The 21,791-nt window shown below is 35.4% G+C and overlaps 1 protein-coding gene across 1 annotated transcript in view; it reads left to right on the top strand.

Annotated features, from left to right (window-relative positions):
- The window catches only part of ANXA10 (annexin A10), a 44,599-nt gene extending 24,827 nt beyond the window's left edge, over window positions 1–19,772 (top strand). The window contains exons 3-11 of the mRNA XM_036314019.1: window positions 1,677–1,790; window positions 3,621–3,711; window positions 4,917–4,996; window positions 11,160–11,213; window positions 11,319–11,412; window positions 12,073–12,168; window positions 15,522–15,580; window positions 17,593–17,715; window positions 19,704–19,772. Of these exons, the coding sequence (XP_036169912.1) occupies window positions 1,677–1,790; window positions 3,621–3,711; window positions 4,917–4,996; window positions 11,160–11,213; window positions 11,319–11,412; window positions 12,073–12,168; window positions 15,522–15,580; window positions 17,593–17,715; window positions 19,704–19,772 (780 nt within the window). The remainder of the gene's footprint in view (window positions 1–1,676; window positions 1,791–3,620; window positions 3,712–4,916; window positions 4,997–11,159; window positions 11,214–11,318; window positions 11,413–12,072; window positions 12,169–15,521; window positions 15,581–17,592; window positions 17,716–19,703) is intronic.
- Window positions 19,773–21,791: the final 2,019 nt, after the last annotated feature.

Consider the following 21,791-nt stretch of genomic DNA (forward strand, 5'->3'; position numbering starts at 1 on the left):
TAAAAAAAATAGTCATTGAGTTCCTGTGGATGTGAATATAAGCTTTACAAGCTCACATGCTCATATCCGTTTTATTTATTGCTGTAGCCCCAGCACTTGGAAGAAAGCCTGGTTCATAATCGCACCTTAAGAGCTATTTGGTAGAGAAATTAGAAAAAAAAATCAGTGGCAAATAATGAGAAAATTAAGTAAAACATAAGCTCCAAGAAAATGGAGATTTTATGGTTTTATATGTACTCCAAACACCTGACACAACTCTGGCCATAATTGCTCATTAAATGAATTGCATTGACCCTAACGAAAATTCAACAGATTCTCTGTATTACCAATTTTCAGCATATGGAAGAATGCTTTTACTTACTGAAAAAAAGAAAAATCAAATTATAGGAGAGGTGCTGTTAGATATAAAATAAAAATTATAACTATTTTGTTTATATTGTATTACAGCTTATTATGCCTCACTGGGATCTTTCACTTACATTCTATTGTTGAACCACCTCAGAACTAAAATAGTGCATATTTTAAAGTAACATTAAATGTACTTCATACATTTTAGCAAGAAATGATAAATTTTAAACAGATATATTTTTAACTGTACAAAAGATAAATTTAACATATATGTTTTTATTTTTTTAAATATATTTTATTGATTTTTTACAGAGAGGAAGGGAGAGGGATAGAGAGTTAGAAACATCGATGAGAGAGAAACATCAATCAGCTGCCTCCTGCACATCTCCTACTGGGGATGTGCCCGCAACCAAGGTACATGCCCTTGACCGGAATCGAACCTGGGACCTTTCAGTCCGCAGGCCGACACTCTATTCACTGAGCCAAACTGGTTTCGGCACATATATGTTTTTAAATACCCATCCTATACTAAATAAAATAAAAGTCAAAGTAAAACTATCAATTTCATACTTTTATACAGTGGGGCCTTGACTTACGAGTTTAATTCATTCCGAGACCAAGCTCATTAAGGAGCTCGTTAAGGAGCTCATTAACTCAAATTACTCTGTCAACTCAATGCAAAAAATCTGCCAAGAGATAGCTGGTATCTCAACAAACTCGTTAGTCGGGACACTCGTAAGTCAAGGCCCCACTGTATATGTCTTAAAAGGACAAAAATTCAGCATGCTTGTATTAATGTGACTATTTGAAGAAAGGTCTCAGATTACTAAAATCTTTTACATAAGCTTTTTGGCAATAGTATAACCAGGAACCCCCTGCTAAGAGATACTGCTACAATAAAATTAAAATAAAATAATAAAATAAAATAAGTATTTTATTTAAGGACTAATGTTTCATTAATTCCACATAAGAAAACTAAGAACTCCTAACCAAAATGTTTGTAGGTTTCAACTTTTATTTATCTTCACACTGAGGTCAAAAGAGGGTTGGGCTGAGATTAGTGAAAGAATATTGTTCCCTGTTCATTGACTACAATATCCATACAGATGACATCTCATGGAGAGATGTGACTACACCAGTCATTTTCAAACCCTCAAGTCCATCATCTTGTATAGTCCATGTTTATATGTATGAATCAAAACCAGCCTTGTTATTAAGTGAAATGACATGGAAAAGGAAATTTTACTAGAAGACTTTATGCAATTATCCCATTTCTCTTGTATAGCTGGTAACTGATACAATAAAAATATTTACTTTTTCCCTCATAGGACCTGATTGGTGACTTGAAGGAGAAGCTTTCAGATCACTTCAAAGATGTTATGGTTGGCCTCATGTACCCACCACCATCTTATGATGCTCACGAACTCTGGCATGCCATGAAGGTAGTGGTCTGATGCAAAAAGAGACCTGTAATAGGCACAGGCCCTTAGTTTGGTAGAGAAGAAAGCGCCCTGTGATGTTGTTACATATGATCTGGAAGAACAAAGGGAATATCTGAGCAAAGAAGAGACCATGGAAATGCTGTGGTCAGGAGAAGTGGCCCTGTCAGGAGAGGGGTCCTCTAGAGATCACGGGGTGGGATTAGCCTGTTCTTTTGTTATACAGATTCAGACTTCCTGGCCCAGCTGAGCTACCAAAAGGAAAAAGTAAATAAGCTTCAGGGTCTTATTCAGATTCTCCCTCCCCACCCTGTATTCTTATATTAAGGGGAAATGTTACCTCACGTGAATCTCTTTAAATTATTTGTAAAAAAATTTGGCTTATTAAGTAAAAATAGGATACTGAGTTGGACACAATATATAGATGGCATCTTTATTTGGATATTTTTGTGATCTTAAGTTAGTCCGTTACCAAAAAACTATTACTCAAATATATCTAAATTTTACTTCTGAAGGATTAGAATATTCTTTTTCACAGGAAAATAATTTCTATAAAATAAATCACCTACAGATTTGTTAGAAATTTTGTTGACTAGGGATAGGGAACAAAAAAGAGTTTTTACTTCTTTCCAAATGTTGATATTAAACACCTGCAGGACTATTGAAATCATTCCAATACAATGCCTGCCAAGGACCAAATTACCACCATCTGTGAACAACGTGGGACAAGAAAGAGGAAAGGAACAAAAAATTAAGGCAATCTGGATTTTAGCCATCGTATATTTGTAGATCAGAATAGGCACTGTATAAAATTCTTATGAATTTCAACTAATTGCTTTTTTAAAGTTACATATGTCAATTACTACATCTTGCAAAGTTATTAGATTAAAAACTATAAGAAGGAAGTCATGTTACTGTTTAGATCAGTGGTTCTCAACCTTCTGGCCCTTTAAATACAGTTCCTCATGTTGTGACCCAACCATAAAATTATTTTCGTCGCTACTTCATAACTGTAATGTTGCTACTGTTATAAATCATAATGTAAATATCTGATATGCAGGAGGGTCTTAGGCGACCCCTGTGAAAGAGTCGTTCGACCGCCAAAGGGGTCGCGACCCACAGGTTGAGAACCTCTGGTTTAGATGAAACTAATATTTTTTCTATACCACATAGAACAGTAGTAAGAATTTCTGAAGCTTTTCCGAAAAAGACATGTTGTCTTTAAAATTACTATCAGAGAAGAATACAAAGCAGGGCAAAATAGACTTATAGTTATGAATCTCAAAACAGAGGTTATTCTTGTATTATTATTTATTAGTTATTGTATTGTTTTCCATACGAACAACTGTAAACCTACTTTTGCCCCACTCTGTATATGCGTTAGACTGCAAGAGACCATGGAAGTACCCAATTCAAATGTTTAGGCAAATGGTACAAAATTCCATATCTAGGAAAAGGCAGGGAGCGGTCCCTAATCATCCTTAGGAAATTAAGGACCCTAGGCTCTAATTTCAGCTTGCCAAAACATTGATATTTGAGCAGCAAAAAATCAGAGTCCTGAGCATTGTTTAAATATCTTTTTCCACATTATTTAGAAATGCCCATGTTGTTTTATTCTAAATGAAGGAACAGGTTTCAAATAATATTATCTTCTCAAACAGCTGGTAAATAGCAGACGCAGACTGAATTGGGCTTATCTTGAACCTAAACACACTCCTGTTGGCCTCTGCCTCCTCTCAGAATTCCAGAAAGCTGTATCCCTTTATACTGCATAAGGTGCACTATTATTCCCAGTGCAAATACCTTGATATTTCTCTTTTTCTGTCTTTCCAGGGAGTAGGCACTGAAGAGAATTGCCTCATTGATATATTAGCTTCAAGAACAAATGGAGAAATTTTCCAAATGCGAGAAGCCTACTGTTTGCGTAAGGAAATACACATATTTACACACATATCAACCTTATATTTTTCAAATAAAAAAAACAAAATTATTGATGTATTTTAAAGGATTTTCTAAGACACTCTTATATTTGAAATATAAAAACAATAAACTCATTAAGTAAAAGTGATGATTAGGGTCTTAAAAATGAAATAATTGCCCTGGCCGGTGTGACTCATTTGATTGGGTGTCCTCCTGTGCACCAAAAGATTGCTGGTTCGATTCCCCATCAGGGCACATGCCCAGGTTGTGGGCTCAATTACCAGTAGAAAGTGTGCAGGAGGCAGCCAATTGATGTTTTGGCTCTCACATCGATGTTTCTCTCTCTCTCTCTTCCTCTCCCTTCCACTCTCTAAAAATAAAAAATCTATATATTAAAAATTTTTAAATTAAAAATGAAACTATTCCCTAGACAATTAAATGAAGTATTTTTTCCAGGAAAATAATTACAAGTTTCTATGAGGTGAATGTTTACATTAAGACAGGAAAATGCCCAGCACAGTGGTTCAGAGATCATTTTAACTCTTACTCAGGAGAGACCAGGTACATAGACAAAATAAAGCGATGTGCAATAACTGCTCAGCTAATTGTACAAATATGGGTGACTACTTCACTTTATATGCATTTTACAATCACTGTAATCTACCTCAAAATCAGATTTTTACACATTTTTAAACCTTTTCAAAAAGGTTTAATGCATTCCGTATTATGTGACATTGAATGTCAAGAAAATGTCCCAGGCAGTCTGCTATATTGCATTTGAACAAAAACAAATCTTTCCCAAAGGGAATGAAGTAAGACCCTTCACTTAAAATATTAAAGTAAGACAAAGCACTAGGGAAAAGCTCTGGGCTGAGCAGCAGTCTATGGAAATATAATTTATCATTCTAAATTTTGAGAATTAGAAAACGTGAAATGACTTCCAATATTGTTTTTCAACTTTGGAATGAAGTTAATAGATAATATGTTTTAAGAAAACAGACCCGTGCCAACGTTACTGTTATGTGGGTTAACTGTTTATTGGCTTCTTCTGAGTAGAAGGTATTAAAGGACAAAGAAATATCAACAGATTGATTTTATTTCCTTTGTTTTCCACTCTCAACTGAGGAAGTAGCATTAACTTAGTCGAAGTGCATCGCTATATGGTTCTATAATAACTCACAGCTTTAACATGGGTGTTTTCTTATTCAGAGTACGGCAGTAACCTTCAAGAAGACATTTACTCAGAGACCTCAGGACACTTCAGAGATACTCTCATGAACTTGGTCCAGGTATGATACTCAAAAATTCACACCATTTTGCACTATTAAAAAAAAATAGGTATGTTTCATTTTCAAAAAACAGAATGGAAACCTCCAGTTTAACAGTAAATTCTATATGATAACACTTACTAAATACCAAATCAATTAAAGCCACTATAATAGAAACATGAATTGGGCATAGAAAGAAGCAAATATAAATAGTACACCATCTCTGTAATTTTGCTATCTTCATTTGGGGGGATTCCTATGTCAAATCAAAGACAGAAAGTATGGTTTCCTTTAATGTGATGAAAAACTTCATACTGCACTTTACACATATTTTGTATGATTTAATTAGTGGATGAATAAATATATTAGCCAGGTTAGAGCACAAACTAACAATTCCATTCATTGCCAGAAATCATGGATTTTAGTTCTTGTGTGTATGTATGTGTGTGTATGCCCACATTATTGTTAGTTTTGAATTAGGAATAAAGAAGTACAAAAGAAAACATTGAGGAAGCCAAGTATATATTGCCCCAAGTTGAGGAGAATGGTAATTCACACTGATTGGGTTCCTTCAAATTGTTCGATTGAAAAGAGTGGCACAGTACTAGGCAAATCAAATTTAAAATTTTAATTAAAAACAAAATTAAGAATTTGCTTTATTGTGTTTTCTATTTGATTTTATTTAGATTTGCGTGGTTTGGCTGCATAGTTCATAAACTGCCAATCTCAGTGAATCAAGTCCTATTCTGAGGATTCTAAATCTAAAATTGTAATGTCAATGGAGAGTAGAAAGTTTGATTTTTTATAGCTCAACTTGAATTCTATGTAAGTTTAGAGTAAGCTTATTTTCATTTGTAAGAGAAGTTTAAGTGATTGTAGGGAACATTAATAATTATTATTAATATTTAAAAATAATCTCACTTGTCATGCCAATTGAATACTTTCTAACTAATTTTAATATACTTTTATTGATTTCAGAGAGAAAGGGAGAGATAGAAACATCAATGATGAGAGAGAATCATTAATCAGCTGCCTCCTTCATGACCCCTACTGGGGATTGAGCCTGCAACCTGGAAATGTGCCCTGGCCAGGAATCGCATTGTGGCATCCTGGTTCATAGGTCGACGCTCAACCACTGAGCAACACCAGCCAGGTTTCTAACGTTTAAATGTCATAAAATTAATTTTAATTAAAACGTTCTCTCGATTTAGAAGGGACATTATTTTTTTAATTTTCAAGTAATGATGCTACATAATATAAATTAAAACAAATGATTTCCAATAAGAATTTCACATTGGTGTATGTATTGTTGCTAATAGAAGAGTAAAGCAAATAATTCCATTGTAAATTTATGAGATGCATTCTGATATCAAATAAGTTTTTATTTTCTTTATATCCACATAGAGATGCATTTTACTTATTGAAGAAAAATATGTTTCCCAATAGAAAAAAAAAGTATTTCTTTAGGCCTACTATATCAGAGCTAGATAGACTACTGTATCAGACACCAGCTTCTCCTTCTGCCCAATTCTGCTTCCTTTCTCTCCCTCTATCTGTGTTGATCCCAAGCACATTCCATAATAAACAAGAGCATGCTGGTCTCCAGCTGAGAGTCACCTTCCCAGGGAACCCAACTGGCTATATCTTTTCCATTGAGAGATGAGGAAACTAAAGCCCTAGAGAGGTTAAATGGCCTGTCCAACATTACACATTCCCTACATGCGAGGGCTAATATGAAAACAGACTTTAGTGCACTATACCTCCATTGTTCACTTTAATTAACCTCCAACCCCATTTGATCCCACTCCAGTTCTACTTCTATTTGGTAAAATGTCAATGACCAATACATAAATAACCCCTTAGATAGAATCTCTGCACCTCCTTAAAGGTTGAGCTATAAACCACCTAAAAGTAACTGACATCTAAGAGTCAGGATCACAGTGTATTTTTATAAAGCACACATTCTTATATTTCAGGGGGAAAAAGCACTTCTGAAAATTAGACATGAGATAAAATAAATCAGAAGGGGGAAAAACAATGAAATAATGTTTTCCCTTGATGTAATAGGGAAGTCAATCTTATTCGTAATTGCAGTTCCTTTTCCCTGAAATTAAACAATAATGCTTTATTATTATAGGGTCTATAAGTATCTGTATTTGTATATATTATAGTATTATCTGTATCCAGTGGTCTGCAAACTCATTAGTCAACAGAGCCAAATATCAACAGTACAATGATTGAAATTTCTTTTGAGAGCCAAATTTTTTAAACTTAAACTATATAGGTAGGTACATTGTTATTAACTTAATTAGGGTACTCCTAAGGCTTAGGAAGAGCCATACTCAAGAGGCCAAAGAGCCGCATGTGGCTCGAGAGCCACAGTTTGCCGACCACGGGATAGACTCACGTATTTTAAAATAACACACAACAATTTATTTCATCACTTGGTTTCACCTAATTTGTATTGAAACTTTACAGGATAAAGTATAACTTCTTAAGTTAAATTTCTAGAGTTTAAACTTTAAGTGTGTGTGTGTGTGTGTTTAACCTTGAAATAACTTTTCAGTGTAATAAAATTTTTCTCTCAATATAGAATATAAAAAATGAGGGTAAATAGAGACCTAGATTTTATCAAAAGCCAAGAAAATTAATGAAGTTTACTTAAAGATTATATACTTACAAAGTTTTACATTTCCCGTAAAGTTTAAAATGTATAAAAATGTATATTTAATAGAAATTATTTTACTCATAATAGAAAATAGAAGTAAAAAACTTATAAAATGTGTATCTTCATATAATCCCCCTTAATATTCATCTTTTTTGGAAATCAAAAGTTCATGATAATTCATACTTCTTAGTAAAATGTATGATTTATCTTAAATTTTAAAATATTTTGAAGATATTCCACTGGCTCTTCAGTTTGGAACTCCTGATTTATGATTTGGCTCAGCATATTGAAAAGATTGGAAGAAGATATAAAGTGAATTAGGAAACTGAGACAGTTCATCCCTTCTCCTGACCACTATCTGTGGGTACACCATTTCACAGAGAATCTATCCACATATTTTACAAAAAGAAAGTGGAGTTCATTCCTAAAGGGGTATGAAATTTAGAGCTGATAAGTTGCATCAGGCAATTGAGGGGTGCTGCCATGTAACCATATCTCTTCAACCCTCTTGTTGGGATTAGTATTCTCTCTGTCCCTACCTGCCTATCTATCTATCTATCTATCTATCTATCTATCTATCTATCTATCTATCTATCTATCATCTCTGTAAAACAATAAGTCATGTATTAGATATCTGTTTCTCTTGGCTCTGTTATGATTTAGCTGTATGTCCTTGGATTTATCATTTAACCTTTTTGTGATTCAGATTAGAGAAATTCACTCTGTAAATTAAGGGATGTGAACCCATTCTTCTTGCAATGCCCTCCTAATGCAAATACTGTAAATTTCTTCAATTATTAATATGACATTCTCTACCTCCATCTGCATGGGGACTTTCGGAATCAGAGGAAAGACTGTCCATAGCTTTCACCTTTTCCACATCATGAAAATTAAGACACAACTCTTTTTGTGAATTAACAGAGATGGAGGGAATCGGAGCACTGGAGCCTAAGGAGGTCATGAAATGGGAAGTGCTGGAAATCACTGTCATATTTTCTGGGAGAGAAGATCTTTCACTGAATCTATAGAGTATTTTCCCTCAGGGCTATTTCTAATAAAGTAATAACTCAGCCAGAAAACGTTCCTCTTGAAAACTAATGCCAATCATTAAACTGGGCTCATAATACTTCCTGTGTGCTTTTATTAAACTAGACTTACAGGAGATCTAATTATCTGTCAAATAATGAAAAATGAGTCACTCGGAGATTAATTAATCAATATATGCAAATCACACTGGAGATGATAAATGTTTTCACAGAGAAAGAATGGAAACTACCAAACTGGATGCTTACTCCTCATCTTGGCTGTCAGAATTCTCCTTGTGACACTTTCTCAGACTTGTACAGTGACGCCTCTGGGGATGTCATTGCCAAAAGCCTCCAGTGATCATTTGTAGTCAGCGTACCTGCTCCAAATATTCTCAGCTATATTTTAATTCCCTTTATTTCAAATTTCCTTTCGCATTTTTATTTTGCCCCTAATCCAAATTCTGTACTCATTTATTCCATTTATCTGGCATTTATATCTTAGGCTGTTTTTTTATGTGACATCAGATTGATTCCGCCTTAGTGGAAAAAGCTAAATCACAAACTTATTCACTTCCTTTTACTCTATCAGTCTCCTTAAAGTGCTCTCAGCACTGTGGTAATTTGAAAATAATATAACACCCATATCTTACCAATCAATGAAAGTACATTCACTTTAAATGTTGTCTTCTATTTCTTGCTTATCTATGTATAAAGGACAGTTTTATATGTAAATACACAGATTTTAAAAATAAGAATTGCATGTGTGCGTTCTTAGTCACCTGATATTTTATTGTGTCTGATAGGCTCAGTAAGTTTTTCCTTAGCTGTACTCCGCTAGATGATACACATACACAACTTCTGAGTTATGATTAAACATATTAAATTTCCACAGCTAAAATGTAGTCACAAGAAAATTTCACTGGGAATATATTGATCTTTCCCATTTGCCTTCAATTTTTTGGTTCGCAAGAGGAAAGAACCAATATTTAATCTAATATGGAAAATTTAATATATAGAATATGTGGAACAGTCAATGTGAGAGTACATGTTCAATAGCATTTATATGTTTATTGAGTTAAATACTCAACTGTCAGATTCCTGGCCCTCCTTCTCTTTAAGATGGCACTTGGTGGAGAGGTGAGTGTGGTTTATGAGATGTCTTGGCAACAGGAGAGCAATAGTGTCCCCAGATCATCAAGATGTGTTCTACATCCTTGCTCATTTCAGCTATGGAAGGGTAGTTGTGGGCAACTCTGGACATTAGCATGTAAGGGGTAGAAGTCCAAGATATGAGTGTTTCTCAGTGTTCGCTGTCAAACCATACAGCTGGTGAATTTATGAGCTTTATGTGTTTATTTTTGGTCACCATTTGGTCAGAGCCAAGTAAACTCTCATGATGGTTTAGCCTCATCATTGCTTTCTCTGGAGCTGAAGAATCCTCCTAAAGACTAGCCATGTCTCTCACACAGTTCCAGCCAAGTGGTCTACCACATAACCCCTGGCTTCTGGAACAGTCTGTCTCTGCCATGGTCATAAACAGTTCCATCTGTCAAACTCGCCAACCAGAATCTCAGCTGGCATGCCAGTTCCTCCATCGGGAGCAGAGAAGAAATTTGGGACCCATTCATGTCACTTAGGTGTTAAGATTAATTCAAGAGAGTTATATTCAGCACCTCCCTCTGCCCAGTTGTGCTTCATATCACTGCAATGTGGCCCTTTCCGGAGTCTGAAAAGACGCTAGAAGAAACCACTTTATCCTTCAGTGTTTTCTTAGTACAGAATATATGGGGGGGGGGGGGATGAAATAAAAATTTTTAAAAAGCCGTTTCTCTACATCTCAACCCAAATGAAAGGCTAAATAAACTGATCGCTTATCTCTCCTACCTCCTTCTTCCCTCTTGCCTGCATATTACTCAGCGACCAGAGGATCCTGCATTGGGTCCTCCTATTTGGAAAGGCACATTCCTTAGGTCAACTTGGCCATGTCTATTCTTTATATAATGAAGGGATGGGGATAAAACAAATCACAAAGTATTGGCACTCCACCAAATCTAGATTTCATGGTTATTTTATTGTTGCATATATCTCATCTCATATGTCAGAGACCGAATATTAACTCATTCTTCCTCTGTGCATTTTCACTCTAACAATGTTAAATCTCATCTCTACCACCCACGGCCAGGCGCTGGATGCTCTTTTTTATGGTAAAGAAGATACTGCACAGAAACTTGGAAAAGTGAAGAACATTTCAACATCTTTGAAATATTACCACTGCTGCAAAGAAAAACAAAATAAAACAAAAGAACCCACATTTAAAGAAAAGATATTTCATAAAGTATTCAAGAAAGATAAGGCTAACTCTAAATAATGATAGAACTTTCTTAGGAATTACCAATGTGTTTGCGATTCAAAGGTTTTTGTCCCAATAATTCTATATAAATTGTCAGTTAAGTACAGTTACAAAGGAAAACCCGTGCTTACTTTACAGGGAAGCAGAGAGGAAGGTTACACAGACCCTGCCATGGCTGCTCAGGATGCAATGGTAAGTAGAACCAGCTCTCAGAATGACTGTAAAGACCCATTGATTATTAAACTGGTGTGGCCTGGGGAGGTTCTGGTGCTCCTTCCTGCATCTCTGATGTTTCAGGTCCTGTGGGAAGCCTGTCAGCGGAAGACAGGGGAACACAAAACCATGCTACAGGTGATCCTGTGCAACAAGAGTTACCAACAGCTGTGGCTGGGTAATTAGTAATCAGGTTTCTTTTCAGATACTTAACTGATTATATAGTAGAAAGCAAGTAATTAACGGGGAAAAAAATAGGAGTGTGGGGGAGGAATGTTACATATAAATAGAAGAAAAGCCAGTTATCTCAAAGGTACTGATTTGGAATTGTGTTTATACAGACATGCTTCACCTAAAAATATTACTAAGGCATAAAATTTCGCTATAATTTTATTTTTTCCAATAACTGCATATAACCTTTAAATAATGAACCTTTAAAAACCATCTCTAATTTTGATGGAGAACTTACTCAACTATATAGTGAACATAGCTTAATCAGCCTATTATGAGTCAAGATCATTACTTTTGACATCATGAATTATGTGAAGCTGCTGTATTGATCTAAGAGTTGCACTCATATTAGTTTGCACTTTGATTTTCCCCAAACTGCTGTACCTTTGTGTTTCTCTTATTTTTTAAATTCTTTTGTTTTCTTACGTATATAAGACATACAGAAATATATAAACATTTTTAAAAGATGGTCTACTTCAACCCAACTCCCACCCCTATACTTTATTTACCTTCCCTGTGTATAGCAATGTAATCAATATTTGTATTTTAAATGTATTATATTTATAAATCTATGATATTTCTATTGAATTATATCAATTTGTTAAAGTATTCCAGGAATTTCAAAATATTTCTGGGCAAGACATAGTGGATGCCATTAACGAATGCTATGATGGATACTTTCAAGAGTTGCTAGTTGCGATAGGTGAGTAATATTTTAGTTAGTGTACAGCAGACCTTTTATTCCACCACAAATGCTGATTGGCTCTGATTATGTTAAAGATGCATGAGTAAGCTATTGGTTGAGTCACTTTCTCCTAAATTTAGTTATTTAGAAGGGATGTTAACTTTATAGAGGAAAAGTACATCAGCTACAGATCCAATGCACTAAACTGGCACACTGACCACTTTAATGAATGAACATACTTCCCTAATAGCTGGTTCAACTTCCATACTAGGAAACATTGGGTTCTCAAATGTGTTCTCTCTTTTTCTTTCTCTCTCTTTTTCTTTCTCTGTCTCTCTCTCTCGCTCTCTCTCTCTCTCTCTCCCTCTCTCTCTCTCTCTCTCCCGTAATTGGGATCTCACACCTTTAAATTCATTTGTTTTCCATTCCCTTGTTAAAGAGCAGATTAATGCTAACAATATGGGTTATTTTTCTCCATGAGGAAAAGAGTGTTTTGATACCATGTCTAATAAATTGATGCCTTTAGGGGTAAGTCTTACTATAGAAAAAGATTTACCAAGTTGTTCCTTTAGTGGTGATTTCTTCAGGCTACTGTGAGGAAGTATACTTTCCGCTTCCTCCTAAGTGAATGAAAGTATCCCCACATAAAGGAGAAACAGTGGTAACTATCCGTAAAAACTGCTATTAACTTCCCAAGCTTTCCTCTGTGCTGTGCTATGGCTTGAGAGCACACATTGCAAACATTACAAATAAGGGATCGTTTTAATATATTGCTTTTAGTAGGCAAACATTAAGTACTCAGATATTTGTTGAACGAATGAATATTGTGGTTTTTCCATCTCTAAAGTGACAAAGACATACATGGGCATGGAAGCTGAAAAATAACAGAATTTTAAGAAATTTTAAGCTAGGGTTCCATAAAAAAGGTTTGGTGGGTTCTATGAAATCCCTAAAATAGTATACAAAATATGAACACTTGTGTATTTTTCTGAGAATAATGTACATACATTTCAGTAAATTTTCAATATAATTTAATAATTGCATACTCACATCTAAACTCCTCATTTTGCACACAAGGCCTAAGGAGGTTAAGCGACTACTCCAAAGTCTATCAACTCATTAGCTATCAAGATATAACTAGAACCCATGCCATCTGAATCTCCAGATAGAGCTCTCTTTCCACTAGACTGCAGCCACAAACAAAGTAAAAAGAACGAACTCTTACCATTCGCAACAGCATGGATGGACATGGAAAGCACTGTGCTAAGTGAAATAAGCCAGTCAGAGAAAGATAAATATCACATGATCTCACTCATTTGTGGAATATAATGAACAACATAAACTGATGAACAAAAATAAATCCAGAGACAGAGAAGCATCAAACAGACTGCAAACTTCAGAGGGAAGACAGGGGAGCAGAGGGTAAGAGATCAACCAAAGGACTTGTATGCATGCATATAAGCATGACCAATGGACACAGACATTAGGGGGGCCCAGGGGGGGGTGGCCAGGGAGAGGTCAATGGAGGAAAAAGGAGACATATGTAATACTATGTATAATAATTTAAACAATAAAGAATGAAAAAAATAAAAATAAATAAATAATTAAAATTAATAAAATAAAATAAAAAACACACAAAAAAAGCACAAAGCAGTGGGCGTCAGACAGAAAATAGTGGACATTAGAAATAACAAAACAATTTAACTGCTTCATTCATTCATATTAATTATTTATTATTTTGGTCATTGATTTAGGCACTGCATATGGGACAGTAAAACCACAACAAAAGCAACAAAAGTCCCCATCCTTAAGGCACTTACATTCTAGCAGCATTCTATTTATTTTGTATAGAAGTTATAGACATACATACATTACTCATTTCTTTCTTAATTGATTGACTTATTCAAATAAATAATATTGAATGTCTATAATCATCAACTGACTTTTATCAAGGACTACTGTTATCTAGACTCTTAGGCTGTTCTAATGCTATCATTGTTTTGATGAAATGATTTCTAACACTGATATAGACCAGTTATTTTCCATATAGTTTCTTCTTAAGAGATTTAGATCTATTCACAAATCTATATCCTAAAAATAGTGTTCAGGAAGATGAACCACTTGTAAGGGGTTATGTCACATTGAATTCTACAGTAATAAAAATCTATAACAGTGGTGGTAACCTGGGTCTTTTTGAAGCTCTATTAATTTTCAGATAAAGAGGACACATTTTATGGAGGAAATAACTGGGTGTGTGTGTGTGTGGGGGGGTGTCCCTCAGCCCAGCCTGCCCCCTCTCACATACTGGGAGCCCTCAGGCGTTGACCCCCATCACCCTCCAATCGCAGGATCGGCCCCTTGCCCAGGCCTGATGCCTCTGACAGAGGCGTCAGGCCTGGGCAGGGGACCCTCATTTCCCCCCATCACTGGTTCTGCCCCCAGCCCAGGCCTGATGCCTCTGGCCCAGGTGTCAGGCCTGGGCAGGGGACCCCCAGACCCCTATGATTGCTGGCTCTGCCCCTTGCCCAGGCCTGATGCCTCGGCCAGAGGCATAGACCCCCATCACCCTCCGATCACCTGATCGGCCCCTTGCCCAGGCCTGAGGCCTCTGGCAGAGGTGTCAGGCCTGGGCAGGGGACCCCCAGCTCCCCGGCGGTTGCAGGCTCCGCCCCTGCCCAGGCCTAACGCCTCTGGCCTAGGCGTCCAGCCTGGGCAGCAGGGACCTGCAGTGGCAGCGGCCCCGCGATTGTGGGCTTCGCTTTAGGCCCAGGCAAGGGACCCCTAGCTCCTGGGACTGCCAGCTTCGACTGTGCCCAGCTCCCATCGCTGGCTCCACCCCTACTTCCTGCTATCACTGGCCAGGGCGGAAAAGGCGCCTGATTCTCCGATCATGGCTGGGGTGCAGGGCAAAGGCGGCCCCAGGGAGGCCTTTGCCCTGCCCCCCAGCTCTTAGCTCCCCCCTGGGTTTCCATCACTGTCAGTGGCAGGGGGCTTCTTCCTGCTTTCCCTTTCGCCTCCCTGCATTGTGGCTACATATGCAAATTAGCCGCCATCTTGTTGGCAGTTAACTGCCATCTTAGTTGGCAGTTAATTTGCATATAGCCCTGATTAGCCAATGAAAAGGGTAGCGTCATATGCCAATTACCATTTTTCTCCTTTATTAGTGTAGATTTCTTTATGTTTTTTATTGGTTACCACTAATCTCAATGTTGAAATTGCAATACAGTATATAATGACAGATCCTACATAGAGCTCACAAAGACCTTTCCAAGACTGTAACAGAAAAATAGTGTGCTCATTGTTTCTCAAATTTTGGAGAAAATATATATTGTTGCTCTCAAACTTTCTTTTTTTCTCTGATTTTTTTCTAGTTCTCTGTGTTCGAGACAAACCAGCCTACTTTGCTTATAGACTACATAGTGCAATCCATGTAAGTATGACCCACATATTTAAAAAATTTCTCCAGAAGTCGTGTCTACTTCCTCAAGTTACTAATTTTACTTCCATTATTTAAATATTGATTGTCATTTTTAAACTTGTGTACAAGTATACTCATTAAAAAGAAAATATGTTCAAGTGAAAAATATATTATATACCAAATGATACCCATCAAATAAAAATAATCCTCTTCTTCCTATATCAAATTGAGGAACCTAAGAAATATGATTCCTTGGGGCCTAGCTTCTGCATGTGCTTTAGCATTTCTTAGCAACTGAACAAACTGGTAAATCCAAATGCTTTATTCTTTTTTCCTTAATCTTTACCCGAGGATGTGTTTATGGAAGAGAGAGAGAGAGAGAGAGAGAGAGAGAGAGAGAGAGAGAGAGAGAGAGAGAGAGGTTGCCTCTCAAAACCTAGGTATGTGCACAGGACAATGATGCTCTAACCAAATGAGTCACCACGTTGGGTTAAATGCTTTTGTATCTTGCTAAAGACCTTAACCTCATACTTACTGCAAGTGCAAAACATATGGCATAGAGCAGAAAATGTCAAAACATTACATACTCTGCGTAAGAAATTGCACATTCCTGAAATTTAAAAACACAAAATAATGTCAGTGGTTATATTTAAACATCAAATCTTATTTTAAAAATAATACTCAAAAAATATAGTTAGACAGCAGTAAACTCTAAAACTATTTTTGTTAAGTGAGAATGTTTTTCAGTAGTTTAGTATGCTAGTCAATTTCACATCCTTTGGTTCATTCATTTTTAAAGAAACTAACACTTAAATGCCTGAGAAAATTCATACCTTATCCATTATGTGCACAAAACATATGTAGAAAAAGAAAAGGCCTGATACAAATCATTATACATATGTCAAAGCCTTGAAAACTCAATGGAAATTATTTAAAACAACCCACTAGTACGGTAATTTTAATCGTAAGAGTATTTTTTTCTCAAATAAATTTTAACAAACTTCTTATAGTTTGTTAAAATTATAGTTCTTATTCCACCACACTGGGATATTATGCTAATTGTCAAGAATATTTCTGCTACATACATTGTGTAAAGAGTATTTTTCTTATTTATGTGCAAGAACCTATGTATCCTCAGAAAAGGAAGATTAAATGTTCATTATCCTCCATTTCTCTTTTATTCTATTTCCAAGCAGAAAATGTTGATTTGATTTTAAAAAATTATATAAAAGGGTGTATTGGGTAATGCTATTAGATGATTACAACAGTTTTCTTCTCCAACAATAGAATAAAGCTTCACCTGTGAGTGAAGATGGGAACATAATCACAATTACCGACTCTTATTATGCCCACATGAGGGCTACTTATTCTGCTGCTAAATAAAAACTGTACCCCTGCTGTGTGTTGCAATGCAAACAGGAAGTTATGTGTACCCCCAAATGGTATGAAAGTAAAGAGGGGGATTATATATTTATCAAATAATTAAATTTGTCATACATGAGGCTCTTAAATGTACAATATTGGTCCAAAGCTGTGTTCACAACCCCTAGCCAGAGAAAATCTTTGTGTCTTCCTCCAGTGAATGATATGTGAGTTAAATATGGAAATTTGGTTAGATCACTCATTTTAGTCACCTCAAATTAGGTAAAGCTTTTTAGTGGGCCTGCACCTAAAACATTGACATCAAATATTAGTTTATGCTGACTGGCCACTGGATGTCACCATTCCTCCATTTAAAGAGACAAGTTGTAAAACTATTCTTTCTGAAGCTAGTACACAAATATTGATTTTTTATTTTTATTTTTCAGTATTTGAGCTTAAATCAGCAAATATTTCAAGTACCTAAAATTTTAATTTTTATAATTGAATCTGACTTGGGCACTCCCTGAATGGTGATGCCCGTGGTTGAGGGATGCAGGGAGAAGAGCAAGTTGCTATAGAAAAGAGGAGGGGTCTATGTTAGACAGATAAATTATAAGGTACTATTCTCTAATTTTTTTTCTTCCCTTTTCTGTATCTTTTAGGACTTTGGTTTCCATAATAAAACTGTAATTAGGATTCTCATTGCCAGAAGTGAAATTGACCTGATGACCATCAGGAAACGATACAAAGAGAGATATGGAAAATCCCTATTTCATGATATCAAAGTAAGCCTCCCATACGTGATTTATTTTGACCCATAGTTGGTTCTTTTTGAAACTTAAATAAGAGATTTAGGTTAAATAACTTCATGTTATAATCTAACAAGTTAAGTAAACTGACAGGGATAATGGACTTCAGTACATCAGGCAGTCTAGTGCAACAAGAGTACTGAGGAAATCCCTCCACATCAGTTACAGATCTTATTCCTCTTTCACATGTTTTAAGCAAACATCATTGATGTAATCACACACAGCATTAATTTCCTAATTGTGTAATTGTGTTTTATGAGCTAAATGCTGAAGAACTGAAGTATGACCAGCATTGAGAAAAATACATTTTGCAAGAAGACCACATTGTGAAAAGGTTTCTAAGATCAGTTCAGCTGTCCTCCCATATTGTCATAGTAGGCAGGATAGCCATAGATGGTAATTTGGAGGAATTTAATGCTGATATGTAAAATTCTATGCATTCCTATCCCTTTAGCTTTTGAAAGGGGAAGAAGTAATGATTCAGAAGTAAGCAAGCCAGTTTTATCATTCTGATATGTTTGAACTTTACCCTGGATTTTGATAAAACCTAGCAAAGAATTATCATACTATATAGAACCACCTATGTAATTTGTGGTACCGAATAGAAAAGGAAAATGATAGATCCCTTTTACAAAAATTATAAAGAATTTCAAGATGGCACCAGTGGAACCTTAAACCAAGCACAGACCCTGAGGATATATTTTAAATTCTATTTCCCACATACTTACCTTGTTCACAATGGTTTCCACTGAAATTTTCAATTGCATGAATGGCTTTTTAATAGAAAGTGAGATACAGAAGCAACTCAACAACCCAAAGATCAAGAGACCACAAAAACAGAAGACCTGATAGGCCCCTGAGTAGCCAAAGTGGTTTTTAGGAGGAAGAGTTTTGGTAGACCAGTTGAGATAAATCTTATCCCTGTGTCTTTGATTAAACTCTTGTTAACCCATTTCAAACCCTAAATTTTTAGTGATGATAAACATTACTCATTGAGAAATGCATGTCATAACTCATTTTCTAACTAAACTAATTATAATACATTTACTGCAAATAATTACAGCCACGTCAAAATCTACTAATATTTACATATTAATATTTCACTTTACTATGTTGGTTTAAAGCAGTAAATTATAATTACATTACATTGTATAAGAGAACATTAATATGATGATTGATTCTTAACAAAGATAGGTTTTAGAATTCCATTTATTTACTACTCTCATTGTTTTGAAAAACTTAGAAATAATAGAAGCGAATAAAAAGAAGATAAGTTACCCTAATTGTCCACCACAGATAATAACCATCATAAAATTTATTTTAGATGCTTTCTGTCTTTTTAAATATATATATATATATATATATATATATATATATATATATATATGTTTTACCACTCAGAGGAGTATTTTTATTGCATAACTTGGAAAGTACATGAACTACTCCACATTATTACATATTGCTTTTTAATTTTTCATTATCATATATATTATAGCATAAATCTTCATGCTCATAAATAATTGATAATTATTTCCTTTGGATTGATTTCATGAAGTAGAATTACTTCATTGATTAATGTTAACATTTAGAAGTCTTTTTAAGGCATATTGCCAATTTGCCCCCCCCCCCACACACACACACACTATCAAGATTTATAGCAATATTAGAAAACTTCTTTCTAAAGTTGAGAAGACGATTTAATGCTACTTCAAGTTACTCTTCTTATAAATACACATTAGGGTTCAATCAACTGTATATAAACCCCATTCTATCGACCATGGTATTATATTTCAGCAATTTCCACTGGGAATAATTCTCAGGAAACATTAAAATCTTTAGATGAAAAAGTAAATACTTTTGAATAGGCTAATAGCCCATGGGTCTTTCATACTGTAGTTCAGAGAAGTTATGCTTCTTTTTAGAAATATTGTGACATTTGATTTAAAATGCATTATTTCTTACAGAATTTTGCTTCAGGGCACTACGAGAAAGCGCTGCTTGCCATCTGTGCTGGGGATGCTGAAGACTACTGAATCGGGGGAAGGCTTTGGAGCACTGTGCACGCCTCTTCATAGACATGTCAAATACAGATTTTGTCGTGAATTTGCATTGTTAGTAGCATTGTAACAAAACTATGAATCATATTCCCTCTTCTATCTTTAAAATTATTCTAAGCCAAAGAAAACTGTGTTGATACATTTATGTGAGACTGGGTTTTTACTTATTATCTAAATCAAACATTTATTAAATTGTGTATAATGGAATAATAAAAAATTATTACTTTGAATTCGATTTTATTTAAATATAAACCATTGACTTTGTACAACAAGAGATTCTGCTTATGGCTGCCCTTAGCATGCTTTGGGAGACTAATGGAAACACAATGTGTGGCCACGCCCCTTAGAAGAATTTTTAAAACTCTTGGACAAACGCAATAAATCTAGAGTGAACATGTAAAGCCATCTTTAAAAGCAGATAAAGTGTTCTGGCCCTGGCCAGGTGCCTCAGTTGGTTGGAGCATTGTCCCATACACCAAAAGTTTGTGGATTTGATCCTTGATCAGGGTACGTATGGGAAGCAACCAATCAATGTTTCTCTCTCTCCCTTCTTCTCTCTCTAAAATCAATAAACATATCCTCAGATGAGGATCAAAAAAGAAAAAGAAAAGAAAAGAAAGGTATTATACAGCACAATGCAGTCAGATATATGCTTGTCAGGCTCAGATGTGCAAGACACTTTGATGTAAAAATAAGAGTGTGTGTGTGTGTGTGTGTGTGTGTGTGTGTGTGTTTGATAACCACTCTGGTAAACGCAATTTATTTCTAGCTAATTTTTTTTTTAATGTTGGTGCCTAAACAACCATTTGCTCATTGCTTTTTGTTTTCACTTCTTAACATCAGCATCAAAGTCTTTTGAAAATTACTTCATGCTTTGTGCCATCAGTTTAGCCTCATCCCTTATGTGTTTCAACATTCAGTAAATTAGGAGCAGCAAGCAACAACAACAAAAAAATACTCACTGAGGTCAGATTTGGGGGAGAATCTAGACTAATGCCACAACGTAGCCTAGAGTAAAAGCAGAGATGAGCCCACAACAGAGGCTCCCAAAGTAAGAGGAAACACAAAAACTGAGATCATGGACAGCAGTGATTCATGAAGTCACCCAAGGAAAATGAGAACATATATGCAATAAATCTAGATGAACTGGTGAAACTGATAGAAGTGCTTTACTCCACTGCAACATTTTTTAGTTGCCTATTGCCCATTTCCTATAGATCTGTTTCTACTGGTGTCAGGAGAAAGGAAAGATGTACTCAGAACCCAGTGTCTGATGGGAGGAATGACACAGGGCATTTAGCACACAATGCCTGGGTACAACATAGGACAATTCAGACTTCTGAAATTACTTTCATTGTGTAAGATTCACAATGAAATATTACTCAGCCACAGAATGAAATCTCACCTTTTGCTACAGCATGGATGGACCTAGAGGGTAATATGCTAAGTGAAATAAGCCAGACAGAGAAAGACAAATACTATATGATTTCACTTGTAAGTGGAATCTAAAGAACAAAAATAAGTGAAAAAACAAAATAGAAACAGGCTCATAGATATAGAGAACAGACTGGTGGTTGCCAGAGAGGGGAGGTTGTGGGGCTGAGTTAAAAAGGTAAAGGGATTAAGAACAAATTGGTAGTTACAAAATAGTCACAGTTACACAAAATGTTAAGTACAGCATAGAGAATATATCAATAATATTGTAATAACTATGTGTGGTGCCAGGTGAATATTTGAAATATTAGGAAATATTTGAAATATACTTTGTAAAGTATATGATTGTCAAACCACTATGCTATAAACCTGAAACTAATTCAAAATAATATTGAATATAAGCTGTTGAAAAATAAAATAAAATAATTCAACTTATTGCTATGGTATATGATATTATATTATTTTAACTTGAGCTTGGTTTCTATCTTTTGAAATATCATTACATTTAAAGCTAAAAATAGTAATTGCTCAAGACATTTGACATAGCTACTATACAAGCTA

The sequence above is a fragment of the Myotis myotis genome, unplaced genomic scaffold, assembly GCF_014108235.1.
Source record: "Myotis myotis isolate mMyoMyo1 unplaced genomic scaffold, mMyoMyo1.p scaffold_m19_p_6, whole genome shotgun sequence".
In the NCBI taxonomy this organism is placed as follows: domain Eukaryota; kingdom Metazoa; phylum Chordata; class Mammalia; order Chiroptera; family Vespertilionidae; genus Myotis; species Myotis myotis.